Genomic DNA, 18,830 nt, shown 5'->3' with positions numbered 1-18,830 from the left:
GAAACAAGATCCGAAAGATGCGGAAAAAACTTATCCCGGGAATCCTGGGAGGTACTGTTTGCGGCAGAAGAAGACAAGATCCGTAATTTGCGGGAAGAAACTTATCCCGGGAATCCTGGGAATCACTGTTCAAGTTTTTAACTTTTATTTAAATGTTTTACTATAAATAGTTGTTTATGTTGGGTTGTAAGGGGAGGCGAAAACGACCCCTGAAATCTGTATTGTACTCTCTCTCTCTCTATTGTATTCTCTAGCACCATCATCCAGTTGTAATAAATCTGAAGCATCATCAATAAAAGTTTGGAGGACAGTGTGTTTAACCTTCATTCCCGGGTACGTTCCAAATCTTACTACATATTTAATTATTTGCTTTAAATGTCAAGCCTAATAGGCTAATCAAATTAGGTGTTGATCATGACCGCTAACTACCCTTCATAAAAAAAAAAAAAAAAAAAAAAGCTTATCTTAGAAGTTTTGAATGGACATCTGGCATGGATTTGAAATGTCGATCCCTTTTATAAAATGGTACTTTAATTTTGTGTATATATTAAGAAATAAATAATGAAATTTTTTATTTTTTTAAATCATGATGAAAGATATAATTTTTTTTATTATATATGAAATTATATATTATATAGTTACGAGTGGAGATAATATATATATTGAGAAAAATATTTTATCTTAATTTCTTTCCCTTGTTATGTAAAAATAAATTCTCTTTATATATTTATTAATATATATATATATATATATATAAAAAATTTTTAGTTGAAAATTTTAATTAGTATATTAACAAAAACAAATGAGAGAAAACATATATAAATAAATATATATATATATATATATATATATATATATATATATAACTTAATGAAAAGAATAAAATGATTTATTATTATCAAATTAATTAATTAAAATAGGACAATAATATGAAATAATTTATAAAATTTCCCTTATTATATATACATATAAATATATATATATATATAATATAATATGTTATATATATAATTATGAGAAAATATAATATATATATATATATATATTTATATTATATATTAACTAATAAATAAATTGAAAATATTTTTATTATATATAAGGTTTTATTATATAAGACAAATAACAATAATTTAATTGATAGAAAAAATAATAAAATTTATCTATGTACTCCCCAATTTTTAATATATTTATATATTTAAACCTAACAAAATATATTTATAAGCTCTCACATATATATTTAAATTAAGTATAACTCTCAACTTAGACATCTAATCAAACACATATAATTCATTTAAATTTGCACACACATATATCACCATCACATTATTCTCTTAAACATATATAATTAATAGACATACAATTATTGATAAGTATATATAAAAATTTATTAAAACAAATATAAAATAGAATTAAAAAATAACTTTTCATGGTATTTTTAAAGTTTCATAATTAATTAAGCATGTATTGATTTTTTTAATATATTTTTTCCTTTTTATTAAATAAGAAAAAATAATTACATAAAATACTTTCGTTAAAACTTATACCATAAATCTTTTTTTTTTATAAAATCCGACCCAAGTATATATTTTGTCTCAAAGAGTATTCAAAAAATTAATTATAATTCTCGACCCAGATAAATTAGAATTAAGCATGTATATATAATAAAAAATAGTTCATGAATATGCATTATATATAATTATATAAATTATGAATAATTAATTTAAATAAAATTATTGATATATATATATATATAACTATTTATTAAAAAAATATTCTATTAAAAATTATATATATTAAAAAAGTTCAAAAAGTTAAATTAAAAAAATAATTAAAATAAAGGTATAAATTTGGAGAGAAGTAAAACATATTAATACGAGAGTGACAAATAATTAAAAATATTAATTTACTTTTATTTAAAATATTAAAATTAAATTTTAAATAGATTATTATATATATATAATATAATTATACAAATTATAAAATAATTAATAGATAGAATTATTGATATATATATATATATATATAACTATTTATTAAAAAATATAAAACATAGTTAAAAAGATAAACTTTTTATTTTTGAAGTTTCATTATTATTTAGGCATTCATTCAATGTTTAATATTTTTTTCTATTTAATTTTAAATAAATAAAAGAAAATAATTTTGATAATACTGATAAGTATATATGTAAATAATTTTTGATAAAACTCTACTCAAATATCTATTTTTGTCTCATATAATTATTTAAATTATTTGATAAACTAGAATTAAATATATATATATATATATAATTTTTAAATGGTTTATGTATGAACATGATATATAATTATGTAAATTATAAAATAATTAATATATATATATATATAACTATTTATTAAAAACAATCTAGTGAAAAATTAAATAAAAAAATTCAAAAAATTAAATTAAAAAAAACTCGTTAAAATAATGAAATAAATATAGAAATAAGTTAAAAATATTAAAATAGACTCTCGAGAAAAATTAATATTCGATAAAATTATAACCTCGATAAAATAATAAATTTTACAGTCTCGACTCGGGCCGAATAGCTAAAGTAATAATTTCGATAAATTTACTAAGTAATATATTTTTTTGGCGCATATAGGTCTCAACGGATATATAAAGTAATAATATACTATTTTTTTTATTAATTCAAAATTTCTTAGTGAAATATGAGTCCACCGTTGTCGATACTGTATGAAAATTTATATTTATTTGAATCTCATCCCTCACTTTTTGCAAAACTTTATGAAGTTGTGGAGTGCTTTTATTATATTGTAAGAGAAAATTACTAAGTTTCATTGCTGCTCTAATTGCTTCTTTGCGAGAAACAGACTCCAAAACACAATTATCATCCTCATTATCTTCACCTTGAATTAACTCTCCCAATATATTTACCCGCTATTGATGTTAAAGAATCCATCCATACAAAGTCTTTTCTATATTTGAAAACTTTGCGGATTTGTGTCGTTTGGTATGAGGTTTCGTCAAATTAGCCGAGATATATTCTGATGACCGCTTAATTGTATTCTATATTGTTGCTTGACTAATCTGGATGTTAAATTTGTTAGAAACCCATTTTTGTAGCTCTTTTTAAGACGAAGTTGGATTCTCGCTTTTATACTCGTACAATGTTTTATGTATTTCACGTGTTATGGTTGTATGTTTCACCCCTTTAAGATGAGAAGCCATTAGAGATTAATACAACAAGAAAAAAAAGAGTAATATAAGATTGATTAGAGAAGAAAAGAAGAAAGAAGATAAAAGAGTAGTAGAATATTGTGTACTATATGTATATATTTGAAAATAAATATTTTAAGATAAAAATCATCTTACAACATAGGATATTACATCATTTATCGTACATATTAAATGACTTTTGAGAATATTTTTTTTAGAATTGATTATAAAATAAATGAACATCACTATATAGAATTTGAATTTTGAAATTCAACAAACTTTAATAAAATTATATTTTGTTATTATAAATATAAAATAATAAATTATTATTTTATTAATTAAATAATATTTCGATAATATAATATTTTTTAGTTAACTCAACGTTATTACAATACTTAAATATTGATAATAAAAATATAAAAATGTGACTAATAATAAAAATATTAATTTATTAATATTTAAATACGTTTTAAATAGGTTTCACATATAGTATATAATTATATAATTAAAAAATAAGTAATAGAAATAGAATAATTGATTTATATATATATATATATATATATATATAATTACTTATTAAAAATATATAAATAGAGTCAGAAGGAAGTAACTTATTATTATTATTTTTTATTTATTTATTTTTTAAGTTTTATAATTAATTACTCATTCATTAAAAAATTTAATATATATATTTTATTTTCATTAAATAAGAAAAAATAATTAAAGTAACTTACTATATGATTACTATATGATTTGTAATAAAAAAGAATAAAAATCTATTTTATTTCATATGAGTATTCAAATTAATTTGAAAATTTGATGAAATAACCCTAATTTCCCAAAAATAACAGGGGAATTAAATTTTGCAAAATTGAACTTTTGTCTCTCGCAAAAGACTAATATACACCCTGACAAAAATTTCTTTCTTCTCTTCTTTCTCTTTCCCTTCTCTTCGGCCACTCTACTCCCCTTTCTCTCTTATTCTCTCTCAGCGCGCAACGAGGGGACTACAACGACTCGTCCAAGCAAATGCCGAACTTAACCCCCGATGAAACGTCTTCTTCTACTTCCCCTTCCGACGTCTGTTATCCCCATCTATGCCGAATTCTAGCCCCCGACGACTCCGTCAAGTTACATCTTCAACAAACAATGGGTAAGTTTGATATTGAGTGTTATAATTGAAAACATATCTTATAGTATATTATCAGTTTGAGTATATTGAGTGTTATCAATTGGGATCGCACAGTGCATTTTGCGTTGACGCAAATGTATTTTGCACAGGCGCAAATGCATATTGCGTTGGCGCAAAATGCACTATGCATAGGTGTAAAATTCACTATGCTCAGGCGCAAGATGCAATTTTTGTGAATTTTTGTCAAACTGCTAGTATACTTCCCCTCACTTCTGTGATTTTTTTATCAATTGCAGATGTTAATATGTTTGTGAGTTTTTTGTCCTCTTTGATGGAGAGTGGAAAATTGATGATTGTGGTATTAGTTCTATGAGTTAACTTTAACATATAATAAGACTTGGAGGTCCAGGGAAAAGGCTTTAATGGTAGTGTGAGGAACTGTGGAGGGTTCCTATGGTAAATTTCTACCATACCTGTTCATGTTGCAGAAGCATAACCCATTTACCATAATTGACATCTAGACAGATGAGCAAGGCCACTTCAGGTATATGTTCATGTCCCTATGACTCTCAATTAGGGGTTTAATAAACTTTTGTCGTCCTGTATTGTGCATCGATGTCAGTTTTCTTAAGCACAAGGTTGGAGGTCAACTATTGGTTCCGATAGCATTGAATGCGAATGAGAAACTATATCCCGTTGCTTTTGGCGCCATTGATTCGGAGAATAATAACTCCTGGACATATTATATGCAACAACTAAGAGTGACAATTGGATTAGTCCCGGATCTCGTCTTTGTATCCGATAAACTCCCAAACTTACCATACTCTTATTATTAGATACGAAAATATACTGGTAAATAAGGTTTATGAGCCCTATCCTCCATGCATCCTCCTTATCAGAGCATCAGAGGAAACTTGCTTGAACCCCATTCACTCTAACAATCGTTTTGCCCCCAAAATATTTGCGGACTAGGTGGACATTCTTCAACGTGCCTGTTTTTGACCACATGAAATCTTACAAAGTTGAGGCCTATCACCAAGGAATATTCCTTCATGTCCCAGCAGAGCTCCTGACCATTGACCAAGAACCTTATCTCCTTCGAATTAGAGTTGTTTTTCCTCATCAGCATCTAATGGATTATTGTTCCTAAGAAAATTACAATCGGACTTTCAATATATGCTGGAATTGAGTCTACAAAGCCATATCCATAAGACTAAGATTATTAAACCTCTCCTTTGTCTTTGACAAGAAGGTGCATATGATTTCCATGAAACACGATCAGGAAAGTTCTAAATATCGGATTTGGTTTTGGTTTTGGTTGATGCCATCTGCAAAGAAACATTAATGAAAACACTTAAAAAAGATAATAAGAAAAGCAAATAAGACATTTTGCGTTTGCGCAGATGTAATTTGTGTCTGCGCAAATAAAATTTCATCTTCGCAGACGCAAATTACATCTGCGCATACGCAAAATGCATTTGCGCTGATATAATATACATATTCCAACCCTAAAACAAATTACAACCATTCAGCATTCACAAAACAAATATTCCCCTCTAAAACCATTTCTACTCAACATGCATGAAACATAAACCCTAAACCTAAGAGGAAAACGACGGAAAAAACTCACCTGAAATGATGAAGACGTCGTCGCTGGCGTTCAGACGTTAAGAGTTGCTAGGATTGCTGGGAGTTGCTGCATGCGTTGATCGGGGAGTCGGGGGTTGCTGCCTTCGTTGATCAAGGAGTTGATCGATTTCGTTAATCAATCGGGGAGTTGTTTCGTTGGTTCATTGATCGGCTTAGTTCGTCGGGCGAGAAGAAGAGAGAAAGAAGGATACCAACGGTTGGGGAGAGAAAGAAGAAAAATGAAATGGAAAATGAAATGAGAGGAGGGAATACGGAGGGAAAGAAGAAATTTTTATTTAGTGGTATATTGGTTTTTTTGCTATGAGCAAAAGATCAATTTTACAAAATTTAATTCTCACCTAACTTTTTTAAATAACCATAGTTATTTCATCAAATTTCCCAATTAACCAATCCAACCTATTAAAATTAAACATCAAAGTTATGTCGAAATTAAAATATAAAAATTTCTTAGTGTTGTTAGTTAAAATGTTAATTTTTTTTCTTAATTTCATCGTGTTTATAGGTGAATAAACAAACTAATGACCCAACTCAAATATTAATTTTTCTCACATGTGCTATGCTATAGACATGTTGAAATTAAAGATGAAAGAGCACGAGAAGTCCGTCTTGTATGAAGAGAAAACGAAAATAGAGATCGATCCATCTAGGGCGGTTTCTGTTCCCAATAGAAAACGCCCACGTGTCAATTACGAGTCCAAAATAAGGACGTGCAATAATCTCTATGCGCCACGTCGACGCTCTCTCCCCGTGTCACACTTTTTCCATCTTCTTCTATATCTATCTGGTTCTGGTTCTCGTTCTCAGATTTTTCTCTGGACGGAGGAGAGTAGCAGCACTATCATCTTCTTCACCACCACATAAAATCACTTTCCTTTCTCCATTGTCGCTTTCTACATTCCTTGCTAAATATCTTATCAGCTCTCTCTCTCTCTCTCTCTCTCTCTGATATTTTCTCGTAATTCGACGGCTCAAAGAACTCCTTACTTCCTCTCATTGCTTGTATTTTCTTCAATTTGTCCATTGCGGTCTCTCTCACCCAAAATACACACAGATATTCTCCTTACTCTTTCTTTATAAGCTCATCATCTGTATGTAGCTAGACTGACTGTATTGCCTTATAATACTTGGAGATTGAAGCCGAAGTGGAGGGATTGCCTTCTATCAAGTAATATTCTTTGGCTTATTATACTTCAAATCATTTCCTCCTTAGATATACCTAATTACACTATTATATCAACAATTCTCATTTACAAATCATTATTTTCTTCTTCTCCTTAGATATAGCTTCTAGAGAATTTGGAAATAGGAACAATGTCAACTGTTGTAGCAGATGGTGTTCCTGCTAAAATTCCACCTGTTGCTAGCCCTGTTGATGAGGATCCTGTCAAAATTGCATCCAACATCAGCTATCATGCACATTACAGCCCTCATTTCTCTCCTTTCAAATTTGAGCCAGAACAAGCCTTTTATGCTACAGCTGAGAGTGTCCGGGATCGTCTGATACAAGTAAGGATCAATACTTCTCAAAAAGAGATCTTCGTTATTTTGACCTATATCTATTGTTTGATTGCTATATACATCGGCAATTAGAGCTATGCTAAACTTGCTTTTTCACTTGTTCCTTCTGTTTTCATTTTGTCCTTACAGCAATGGAATGAGACATATTTTCATTATCACAAGCTGGACCCAAAGCAAACATATTATCTATCCATGGAATATCTCCAAGGACGAGCTTTGACTAATGCAATCGGAAACTTGAATGTCCAAGGTGGATATGCCGATGCACTAAATAAGCTGGGCCATGAACTTGAGGAAGTTGTTGAGCAGGTTCCATTTTCTACAAACTTTTTTGTTAATGTAGGAAGCTAGCATACCCCCCACAGCCATGACCATTTCCTATACACTTTTGACGCAAGAAAACTGAAATATTTTTTTTTTCTGCAGTACAATGTATTTCTTTTTTACCTTTTTGAAACCTATAGAGTAGAACTTTTTTATAAGATTTAAATCTTCTGCATTTCAGGCCTTGTCCAGCCTCAGTAGACTTTTAAATTTTTCTGAAATTAATTAATCTATGATAGTATATGTGAATAGATTCTATTCAGAAGCTACTGATCAAGTTAAAAAAATTAATCATGAGAAGGTAACTAATGCATTTTTGGGAAGATTCAGATATGCTCTGGCTATTTATCATTGAAATGTTTATGCAGGAGAAAGATGCAGCACTAGGAAATGGTGGTTTGGGAAGGCTTGCTTCATGCTTTCTAGATTCAATGGCAACCTTGAATTTACCTGCTTGGGGCTATGGCTTAAGGTATAGATATGGACTCTTCAAGCAGCGTATAGGCAAGGATGGCCAAGAAGAAAGTGCTGAGGATTGGCTAGAGGTGTGATTCTACTAGTATTTTGTTATTGAGATAATCATTTTTTTCCGTGGAAACTTTGTTCTGATTTGCCTCTCAAACCCATCCTCGTTAAATTTTATCCCTCGAGGTTTTGATGCCTGTTCAAGGGTCAAATCTGAAGAGGTTGAGTTTTAGGGGTAAAATCAAAATGGGAAAATGTTGAGGGGAGAAATACCAATTACTCTTTGTTATTTGAAAAAATTATATTGGTGGGATTGTGCAGAAGTTTAGCCCTTGGGAAATCGTCAGGCATGATATTGTGTTCCCCATCAGATTCTTTGGTCAGGTTGAAGTCCAACCAAACGGAGCGTAAGTGCCACATGGTGTTTCTGTGAACTTAGTGACATATTTGTTCATTTTATGGATTTCTCCTTTGATGGTTTCTATCTTACTGTTTTGTAGGCGAAAATGGGTTGGAGGAGAAGTCTTACAAGCTCTGGCATATGATGTTCCTATACCTGGATACAAAACTAAAAATACAAATAGTCTTCGCCTCTGGGAAGCCAAAGCAGTTTCAGAGGACATTAATCTCTTTGAATTTAATGATGGACAATACGAAACTGCTGCAATTCTCCATTCTAGGGCACAACAGGTATATTGCGTTTCCTAATCAGTCAAATGATTAAAAAAGTAATAATAATATGTCGAAAGCCCTAGCTAACTGGATGTTTCTGGTTCTATATGTCTACCGAACTCTTCATTGTCAAAAACAAAGGATAGAAGGTCAAATTGCCCTGCGAAATTTCTAAAGGATCTTCTAAATATCAAATTATACATTTTTTTTAGTATCAGTCATCTAGCATCAGGTGGATAAGCATATGCTTTTTGGTAATTAATGACTTCAATAGAAGCTTTACCTAACATTGTTGCTTATTTGATGAAATTGATCTCAATTCTATTTTCTACCTTATTCAATGAAGTGTGTATCTGCAGATTTGTGCTGTACTATACCCTGGGGATGCTACAGAAAATGGGAAATTATTACGATTAAAACAACAATTCTTCCTATGCAGTGCATCACTTCAGGTTTATAATCTTGTTTCTTTAGCTGCACTTACCATTTTATTGGTTTTCTACTTCGTCTTCCTAGACATTGAAGTTTCTGTTAATCATAGCCTTAATATGGTGATTCAAATACATGCCATAGTAGAATATAACAGAATACTCACCACTATACTACACACGACTTGTTTTAAATGTTAAATTTAATCTAAAATATCTTATAGATTTATTAAATAAATATAATATTTTAAGAATTCAATTTTAAATTTACAACTTCAAATATGAAAATATTTAATTCTCAAAGAATTGTCATTTATATACATTAAAATATCTTTAAATTAAAATTATTTTGTAATGTTTGTATTTTATTATCTTTAGTTTATTTTTTTTGAAAAGGATCTTATCTTTAGTTAAATTTAATTTCAAATTTAATATCTCTGTTAAGCACATAAGTGTTCATTATTTTTAAACATGCTTTTTGAGAACTTTATTGTATATCAATCACTTCATATGTGGGATGATAATGAAAAAATAATGTTTGTATGATTAACTTGTTGCAATTGCGAAATGTCACAAAAATGACTTCTTACAATGCAAACAAACTTTCCACGAATAAAAGGGGGAAAGAAAGGAACAACATGAGCCTAATAACATCCAATTATGGAGATTATATTATGATCTCTAAAAACAATAAATGTAAACATAAACCCATACAGATCTTCCCATCATGATCATCCTGCACCAAGGCGCATTTGAATACACCATTGAAATCCAAAAAATAAAATAAAATTATTGTAACATACTCATATGTAAATATTTATATTGGATCATATTAAGTTTCCCTGCATTTTTTAAAGTTAGTAAGGTGTATTTTCTTTATTATTTACTAGTTAATGACTTTAAATTATTATTTAATTATTTAACAAAATATGAAGGTTATGCACCGTTTCTTGACTAGTTTGTGTAAATGTTTAGAAAAAGTTCCTTTGGAAGAGCTAGATTCTGACTCTTCATGTCCCAATAATATCCCTGTAGTAATTTATTTAATTGTTTTCATAATTGATGATGTTTTTGCGGCAAGTCCAGTATGAGATGCAAATTCTAAACCTTTTAAGTTAAGAATTTGCTTTATATTTGGATATAATCATGAATGAAAGAACTTAATATATTCATTTCTTTATTATGTCATGCTGCTAAGTGTTTCTGTTTCTTGTCGCCCTATGCACATTCATTCTTCTCGGTTGCAATCAATGATCTAGTAGCTAGACCTAGACAGGATAACTACTAACTGAATGGAGCAACCATTAAGTCTTCATCTGAAAAGGGAACACCATTATCTGCTAGCCATATATGAAATATATTTAAAGTTCATTGACACTATTTTTATTCCACATGCAACTGTTAATATGCGATGCTAATCTATCCAATCAAATTCCAGGACATTATTCTCAGATTTAAGGAAAGAAAAGTTGGAAAAGGCACAAGGTCATGGTCTGAATTTCCTGATAAGGTTGCAGTGCAATTGAATGATACCCATCCTACTCTTGCTATTCCAGAGTTGATGCGGTTATTAATGGATGACGAGGAACTTGGGTGGGATGAAGCTTGGGAAGTTACAACTAAGTACGCCTTTACATTGATTCGTTATATTTAGAATAGCTTCCTCAAAATGCATACTTTTCATTATCACTACCCTTTTTAATAAGAGAATTGTTGTACCAGGACAATCGCGTACACAAATCACACTGTCCTTCCTGAAGCTTTGGAGAAATGGTCACAAGCTGTGATGTGGAAACTTCTTCCTCGACACATGGAGATCATTCAAGAAATTGACAAACGGGTGCACCTCATTTTCCATGCATCAATTTTCAATGCACCAATTATTCGTTCTTTTTTCTTATTAAATAACCTGTTCCTTTTGCAGTTTATTGAAATGGTGAAATCCACGTCGCCAGACCTTGAGCATAAACTCTCAAGTCTATGCATTTTGGATAACAATCCCCAGAAACCAGTGGTTAGGATGGCAAACTTATGTGTGGTGTCTTCACATTCGGTATTGTTGAATCTCTTTCATATTCCTTCTCTTTATATTAGACTTGATACTTACTAGAAGGACCATGTAATTAAGAAGATCCCCTGAGTAGAAAGTTCTCTGAAGATTAAAAGTTACATGTTGGCTGTTGTTTGAGATCAACTGTAAAAGTTTTCTTTAGCTTATGTGACTTTATAATTTAATAATTCAAAACCTTTCTATTGGTGAACCTATGTTCTGATTTGGAGGGAAAACTACTTCTTTTACGTTGCAAGTCGAGGGCCTTGTTTGATCTAGGGTTATATGAATAACCATGTGGTTATTTTCTCATTAGCCAGTTTGATGTAGGTTATGAAAAAAAAGTTATTTCAGTAAAAAGACATCCAAAATATAAATATATAATGAATAATATTTTTTTTGAAAATATTTAGGTATTTTGGTGGATGATTTTTGAAGGTATTTAATTGTAATTAGAATTATAATTTCAACTTTATAAAAGTTAGAATTCAGTTCAATTAAATTCTTATATATTTGGAGAAATTTAGAATTGTAAATCCAAAGTGAGAATGATGAAATTGAGAATTAAAAAATCCTTTTTTTTAAGTGATTGAGATTTGGAATAGGACCCTCAATTCCAATTCCAAACATAGGCTAAGATATTTGTTTTGGATATGTCCCCAGGTGAATGGTGTAGCACAATTACATAGTGACATCTTAAAGGCTGAGTTATTTGTGGACTATGTTTCTATCTGGCCAACCAAGTTCCAGAACAAAACCAATGGAATAACTCCTCGCAGATGGCTTAAGTTCTGCAGCCCTGAGCTTAGTCAGATAATTACTAAATGGCTAAAAACGGATGAATGGGTTACAAATCTTGACCTTCTAGTAAATCTTCGTAAAGTAAGTATCAGAATGTTGTGTTATTCTTTGTTGATATTTGTAGTGTGAATCGTCTTACTATTGACTGACCAATCTGTTAAAAATAGTTTGCAGACAATGAGGAATTGCAGGCTGAATGGAAATCAGCTAAGTTGGCTAACAAGAAACGGTTAGCTCAGTACATTCTACGAGTGACTGGTGTAGACATTGACCCGAACAGTCTCTTTGACATACAAGTCAAGCGAATTCATGAGTACAAAAGGCAACTTCTTAACATTCTGGGTGTTATTTATAAGTACAAGAAATTAAAGGTATGTATATTTTATGTAAAAGATGACGAATCTCTCCTCCTGTTGCCCTTGTTGTAAACCTTGGGTTGTGATTGTTTGGTGGATAGGAAATGAGCGACGAAGAGAGGAAAAATACAACCCCACGAACAGTGATGATTGGAGGAAAAGCATTTGCAACATATACAAATGCAAAAAGGATTGTTAAACTTGTGAATGATGTTGGTGCTGTGGTAAATACTGATCCACAGGTCAACAACTATTTGAAGGTAAATTGTTAAACTTGTAAATGGTATTGGCATAAAGAGAGACACTAAATTGACATAAAAAAAATAATGATTCAGGTTGTGTTTGTCCCGAATTACAATGTATCTGTTGCGGAGATGCTTATTCCAGGAAGTGAGTTATCGCAGCACATAAGCACAGCAGGAATGGAAGCAAGTGGAACGAGCAACATGAAATTTGCTCTCAATGGATGTCTAATAATAGGGACACTTGATGGAGCTAATGTTGAAATAAGAGAAGAGATTGGAGAACAGAATTTCTTTCTGTTTGGCGCAACTGCTGATCAAGTCCCCAAGCTTCGAACAGAAAGAGAGAAAGGACTTGTAAGTAAGATTTTGTTTTATTTTTGTGATATGATAATTGATTAATATTATATATAGTTCAAGGCGGATCCTCGGTTTGAAGAAGCTAAGAAATTCATAAGATCTGGAGCATTTGGAAGCTATGATTACAATCCACTTCTGGATTCTCTGGAGGGAGACACTGGTTATGGACGTGGCGATTACTTTCTGGTTGGTCATGACTTTCCAGGTTACATGGAGGCACAAACAAAAGTGGACGAAGCTTACAAGTATTAATACATGTGTTTTTATTTATTATACAAGTAGGCAGAATAAATTAGAAACAATTCATTGAAATATAATACATGATACAGGGATAGTAAAAGATGGACAAAGATGTCTATATTGAGCACAGCTGGGAGTGGGAAATTCAGCAGTGACCGCACAATTTCTCAGTATGCCAAGGAAATCTGGAACATAAAAGACTGCCCTGTTCCATAACTGCAAGTAAGATGGATTCATTATTTTCTCACAAATAATAACAATAATAAGCCATAAAAGTCGGCTTAAGTGACCATGAGGTCATGGAAGCAGGCATGGTTATGGAACAGCTGTTTAGTGTGTTTTGTTGCAGGCATATATATACTTGTACTCTTTATAGCTTTTGTATGCAATTACTGTTTGTTTGTATCCAAATTAAATTTATCTAATATATAGGATTTGCCTGGCCTATTATGTATTCAACATGATTTTATCTTTAGGAAGTTGTTGATAGATCCATCCACCATAACAAATCAAGCTTCTATTCTGAATCTAGATTTTAGAGGAGCAGCTGCTACTGCTGGCTAGCTTCTGAGTAGGGTTCATCAAATGAAACCTTGTTTGAATGGGATGTGAATCATCATCACTAGCTTAAAGTCAAAAACAAAATATCACTAACTAATATGATTACCAAAGTTATGGTAAATATATGAGACTGTACCATAAGTTTATTATCTTTTATTGAATGTAGATTGAAATAAGAAGCTATTATGGGTTGTTACACTAATATATGATATAGTAGATCATTTATTTATTTTATTTTATAAATAGTGCTAAAATGATAGTATTATAAAATTATAATACAAAATTGGTTATATATATTCTTCCCTTTAAAATTATTTTTAGTAATCAATTTATTTAACAAAACAGTTAAATTTTAAGAAACAGAAACATTCAATGGTGCTACTACGCCATTTTTTTAAGAAAAGAGTTTCTTTCAGCCGCTCAGAGTTCTTTTTTATCGTCCAAATTTTCTAGTATTGATCATATATACAGTAAATATATTGAGCATATCCTGGAGCTATTATTAGAAGATTGAGTATATCCTGTGAGCTATTATTAAAAGATTGAAGAGGAATCTCGGCACGTCGCGCGAAATTCAGTTGGTTGATTTGGTAGTCGGTTACGGGAAACATAGTTGGAGTTACGATCGTTCGACACATCGGGAAAAATTATCTATGGGTATAAATTGCGAAATCATGAAACATTGGCTAGGGTTTGAACAAGGTTGAGAAAATGATCACGAAGTCTTTGTCTGCGATCGATTAAGGTTGGTCGCGGTTCGGATCCTACTCTATTGCACATGATACAGAGTGTCTGCGATCGATTAAGGTTGGTCGCGGATCGGATCCTACTCTATTGCACAGGGTATTCTCTGTATTACATTGTTCTGTATGATCTGCGTAATTCCATTATTATATAATAATGGGAAGGAAGAAAAAAACAAATAGGTAAAGGAAGTTCAAGAATTGATTTGAAAGGTACAAAGGATGTTGCTGAACCATGAAATCAACAAGAAAACAAAGAAAAATGTACATAAAACTATTTAAGGAAATAATAAAGGTAAATAACTAGTTAAAGTTCAAAGTTTTGGTGAAGTTTAAACAGAAAAACAAGTGAAAATGATGGAATATGGAGGGTTGGGTATAACGAAAGATCAAATCTCTTCGGGTTTAAAAATTAAATCACAAATTTACTAATGTATGCAAAAAATGAGAGATTGTGCTCAATAAAGATAAAATCTAGCAAATCAATATCCAATTGAATTTACACTACTTTCAGGATTGAAATTTACTGAAAAGGAAGAATATTAAAAGATAGCTAACTGGTCTGTGAAAACAATGAGGGAGCTTATGAAGTTCCAAAATCAAAGACCTATACAATCAAAAGCAATTCCAGCTAGAAGATTAATGAAGTATGAAAAAAGAATGCAGAAAAGAAAATAGAAGAACAAACAAAATATAAATGTCAAATTTACTTGGTGAGTTTAAAACAAAAGTTGATATTCTCAACTCTCCTTTTAAATTTAAATTTCTCTCTAAAGTGAAGGATAAATGCGTTCAAGAATGAAAAACTGTAATTGCTAGGACTATATAGGAAAAAATTGTGTATTTTTCTCAGTCACCAAGGAGGCACTACTGAAACAGTGGGAGCATTGTTGGATTAAGTTAAATAAAAAAAAGAGAAAATTAATTAAGAAATAATTAATTATCTTAAAAAAATAAGTACAACATAATTTTGATGATGAGGTTTAAATAAAAACTAAGTTGTGACTTGAACAAAAATTAAGTTTGGTAATTTGTTTTTGTGCAGGTACAGATCTAAAGAAGTATGTCTCTTCAGACGTGGTCTGAAGTAATGCGCATATAGACGTCGTCTAATTACTTTAGACGTGGTCTGAAGTAAAGCGCAAGTAGACGTTGTCTAATTACTTTAGACGTGGTCTGAAGTAATGCGCATATAGACGTCGTCTAATTACTTTAGATGTTGTCTGAAGCGCAAATAGACGTCGTCTAATCACTTTAGACGTGGTCTGAAATAATTCGCATATAGACGTCGTCTAATTACTTTAGACGTGGTCTGAAGTAAGGCGCATATAGACGTCGTCTAATTATTTTAGACGTGGTCTGAAGTAATGCGTATATAGACGTCGTCTAATTACTTTAGACGTGGTCTGAAGTAAGGCGCGTATAGACGTGGTGTGAAGTAAGGCGCATATAGACGTCGTCTAATTACTTTAGACGTGGTCGGAAATAATGCGTATATAGACGTCGTCTAATTACTTTAGATTTGGTCTGAAGTAATGCGTATATAGACGTTGTCTAATTATTTTAGACGTGGTCTGAAGTAATGCGCATATAGACATCGTCTAATTACTTTAGACGTGGTCTGAAGTAAGGCGCATATAGACGTTGTCTAATTAATTTAGATGTGGTCTGAAGTAATGCGTATATAGACGTCGTCTAATTACTTTAGATGTGGTATGAAGTAATGCGCATATAGACGTCGTCTAACTTTTTTAGACGTGTCAATCTGAAGAAGCGTCTGATGCATTGCTTCAACAGCCATCTGAAGAAAGCATATGACTATCTATCCAGCTCATCAGCCATGTTCGTTATTAGCAGTCTAAAAGTCATCTCAACAACAAATGAACAATTGCCACGTACGCCAGAATTCAAATTTCCCGCGTTGTACTATTCCAGTACAACCCGAACTCAGAGAATATTTGGTGCACTAACATTCTAGTACTGTCAGGATCCCAACGAATATATCTATACTGTACTATCTCGTACTATTGGTGTCCTTCCAACGGTTAGATGACACATGTCCAAAAGGAAGATTCGACTGTTGGTGTGATTTAAGTATAAATAGTCATTCAAGGGCAACGGGTGAATCTCTCAGTTTTTGCACTCTTTATCAATTCGATCATCATACGAACACAAGTGCAAGAATTAAAAACTATCAAGTGTTGTGCTCACTCTCCCTGCTACTGTCTTTTTTGTGTGAAATCTCAATATTGTAAGTTGAACAGAGGTTGTTCTGTTCAACAGAGAGTTAGTTAGAAGTTCAGAAGTAGGCGGTTGTTAAGTCTTGTGTTTTCTGACTGGGTTTGTGTAGTTGCTGTATAAATCAAATTTTTCTAGTGAATATCTTTCTTGTTGAGAAAGAAGTGGTGACGTAGGAGTTTTTATCTCCGAACATCCATAAAAACGCCATGTGTTATTTTCTTTCCGCTCTTTTCATTCTTTTATCTGACGCTTGAAATCCAGCAAATTGTTCTACACTTAAACTTGTTCAAAAACTTGCGAAGATTTGTGATGAATAGAAACAGATCTTAATCCTTCACATGATTAACATCGAATCGAAAGTCAAAAGCTATCGACTATAGTCAGACTTCCGTCTCTATAATCGACATTAATCCTAACAAGTAGTGTTAGAGCCAGATTTTCTATTCTCAATCACCATCAGACTCCTCAATCATGTCTACCATTATCAACAGAATCCCAATGTTCTTTAGGGAAAACTATGATAACTGGAAGCTAAGAATGCAGGCGTATTTGGCTGCTCTCGATAATGACATATGGTATGTCATCACTGATGACCCAATAAAGATAATGAAGGCCAGTTCCACTACTACCCCCGATGGTACTCCTGAGATGAAGGAGAAACCATGGTCAGAGTGGAAAGCCGAAGATAATAGGAAGAACAACCTCGATAACATGGAAAAAGACATCCTCTATAAGACACTAGACGATAACATGTTCAATAAGATCACCACATGCACCTTTGCCAAAGAAATTTAGGAGCGGTTGGTCCAACTGTGTGAGGGCAATGAGCAAACCAAAGAAAACAAAATCATGGTTGCCACTCAGCAATTCGACAGCATCGAGATGCATCCCAGAGAGAAGATCAATGAATTCGATGAAAGGTTCAGTAAGATCATCGTTGATCTCTCCAAACTAGGTAAAACTTACAGCAATAGATAAGTTGCAATCAAAAATTTCTATGCTCTGCCTAGAGAATGGGATATAAAGACGATGGTCATGAGGGAGTCCAAAGACCTCAACATGATGGAACTACATGATCTATTTGTCGATATGAAGGCCTATAAATTTGAGATAAACTATATGAACGAAGAAGAGTCATCCACATCATCCATCTCAACCAAGGCGTTGGTGATTGCTGAGGAGCCACCAACCGCTACAGTTGTTGTGAAAGCTGGTGCTGAGCAAATCAGAAGCGATGCCATGACTCTCTTCATGAAGAAATTTGGAAAATTCATGAAGAAGAGCAATCATAACTCAAGCTATTCAAATAATAATAATAATAAGAGTGATTATAAGACTAACTTGAAGTGTTTCAACTGTGACAAATTAGGACAGTTCAGGGCTGAAATCAGAAAGCCAAAGCGGGATGACAAGAGGAAGGATGATAAGAAGAACAAGGAGTAGAAGACTTGGATGGCTGTTGCAAACAAAGCAGGGTGGGCCGAAAAGATTCAGACGACTCTTCATCCAGCGACAGTGATGATGAAGTTGTTACTTGCTTCATGTAAAACGACTATGAGGTATTTGAATTCACTCTAGAAGAATTCACAAGAGATGACTTAACTGTTGCACTCAATGACATGGTCATTGAGTACAAGAAGTTGTCAGACTCCTTCAATGAGATGAGATTAAAAAATGAAACTAATAATATCTCTTCATCTCAAACTTCTGAATCGAAAGATTTTGAAAACAAAATGGCTGAGCTCTTATCTGAGAATGAGAAGCTCAAAGAAAAGATTCAAACATTTTTTTTCTGAAAACCAACGTTTGACCTATGTGGTCAGTTCCTGGACGAAGTCTGAGAATGTAGTCA

The 18,830-nt window shown here is 31.8% G+C and overlaps 2 protein-coding genes across 2 annotated transcripts; both read left to right on the top strand.

Moving 5' to 3' along the window:
• The first annotated feature begins 6,905 nt into the window (after positions 1-6,905).
• On the top strand, positions 6,906-13,892 carry LOC124942893 (alpha-glucan phosphorylase, H isozyme). Its single transcript, XM_047483464.1, has 16 exons — positions 6,906-7,142; positions 7,256-7,483; positions 7,625-7,804; positions 8,188-8,364; positions 8,606-8,691; positions 8,785-8,974; positions 9,316-9,408; positions 10,823-11,007; positions 11,107-11,224; positions 11,309-11,437; positions 12,098-12,316; positions 12,403-12,606; positions 12,693-12,851; positions 12,927-13,190; positions 13,248-13,438; positions 13,523-13,892. Exons 2-16 carry the CDS (start codon positions 7,289-7,291, stop codon positions 13,647-13,649), a joined length of 2,517 nt encoding a protein of 838 aa, XP_047339420.1. The 5' UTR covers positions 6,906-7,142; positions 7,256-7,288; the 3' UTR covers positions 13,650-13,892.
• Positions 13,893-17,449: 3,557 nt separating this feature from the next.
• LOC124943438 lies at positions 17,450-17,773 on the top strand. Its single transcript, XM_047483941.1, has one exon. It carries the CDS (start codon positions 17,450-17,452, stop codon positions 17,771-17,773), a length of 324 nt encoding a protein of 107 aa, XP_047339897.1.
• Positions 17,774-18,830: the final 1,057 nt, after the last annotated feature.

The sequence above is a fragment of the Impatiens glandulifera genome, chromosome 6 (assembly GCF_907164915.1).
Source record: "Impatiens glandulifera chromosome 6, dImpGla2.1, whole genome shotgun sequence".
NCBI lineage: Eukaryota > Viridiplantae > Streptophyta > Magnoliopsida > Ericales > Balsaminaceae > Impatiens > Impatiens glandulifera.
Note: the sequence above shows the minus strand (reverse complement) of the source record. Positions and strands in the feature narration are given on the sequence as shown.

Bases quoted from the DNA above. Each gene is read 5' to 3' on its own strand.
- LOC124942893 (XM_047483464.1), top strand. From the start codon at position 7,289: ATGTCAACTGTTGTAGCAGATGGTGTTCCTGCTAAAATTCCACCTGTT. The intron at 8,975-9,315 runs GTATATTGCGTT...GTGTATCTGCAG, and splicing joins TCCATTCTAGGGCACAACAG to ATTTGTGCTGTACTATACCC. The intron at 13,191-13,247 runs GTAAGTAAGATT...TATTATATATAG, and splicing joins CAGAAAGAGAGAAAGGACTT to TTCAAGGCGGATCCTCGGTT.
- LOC124943438 (XM_047483941.1), top strand. From the start codon at position 17,450: ATGTCTACCATTATCAACAGAATCCCAATGTTCTTTAGGGAAAACTAT.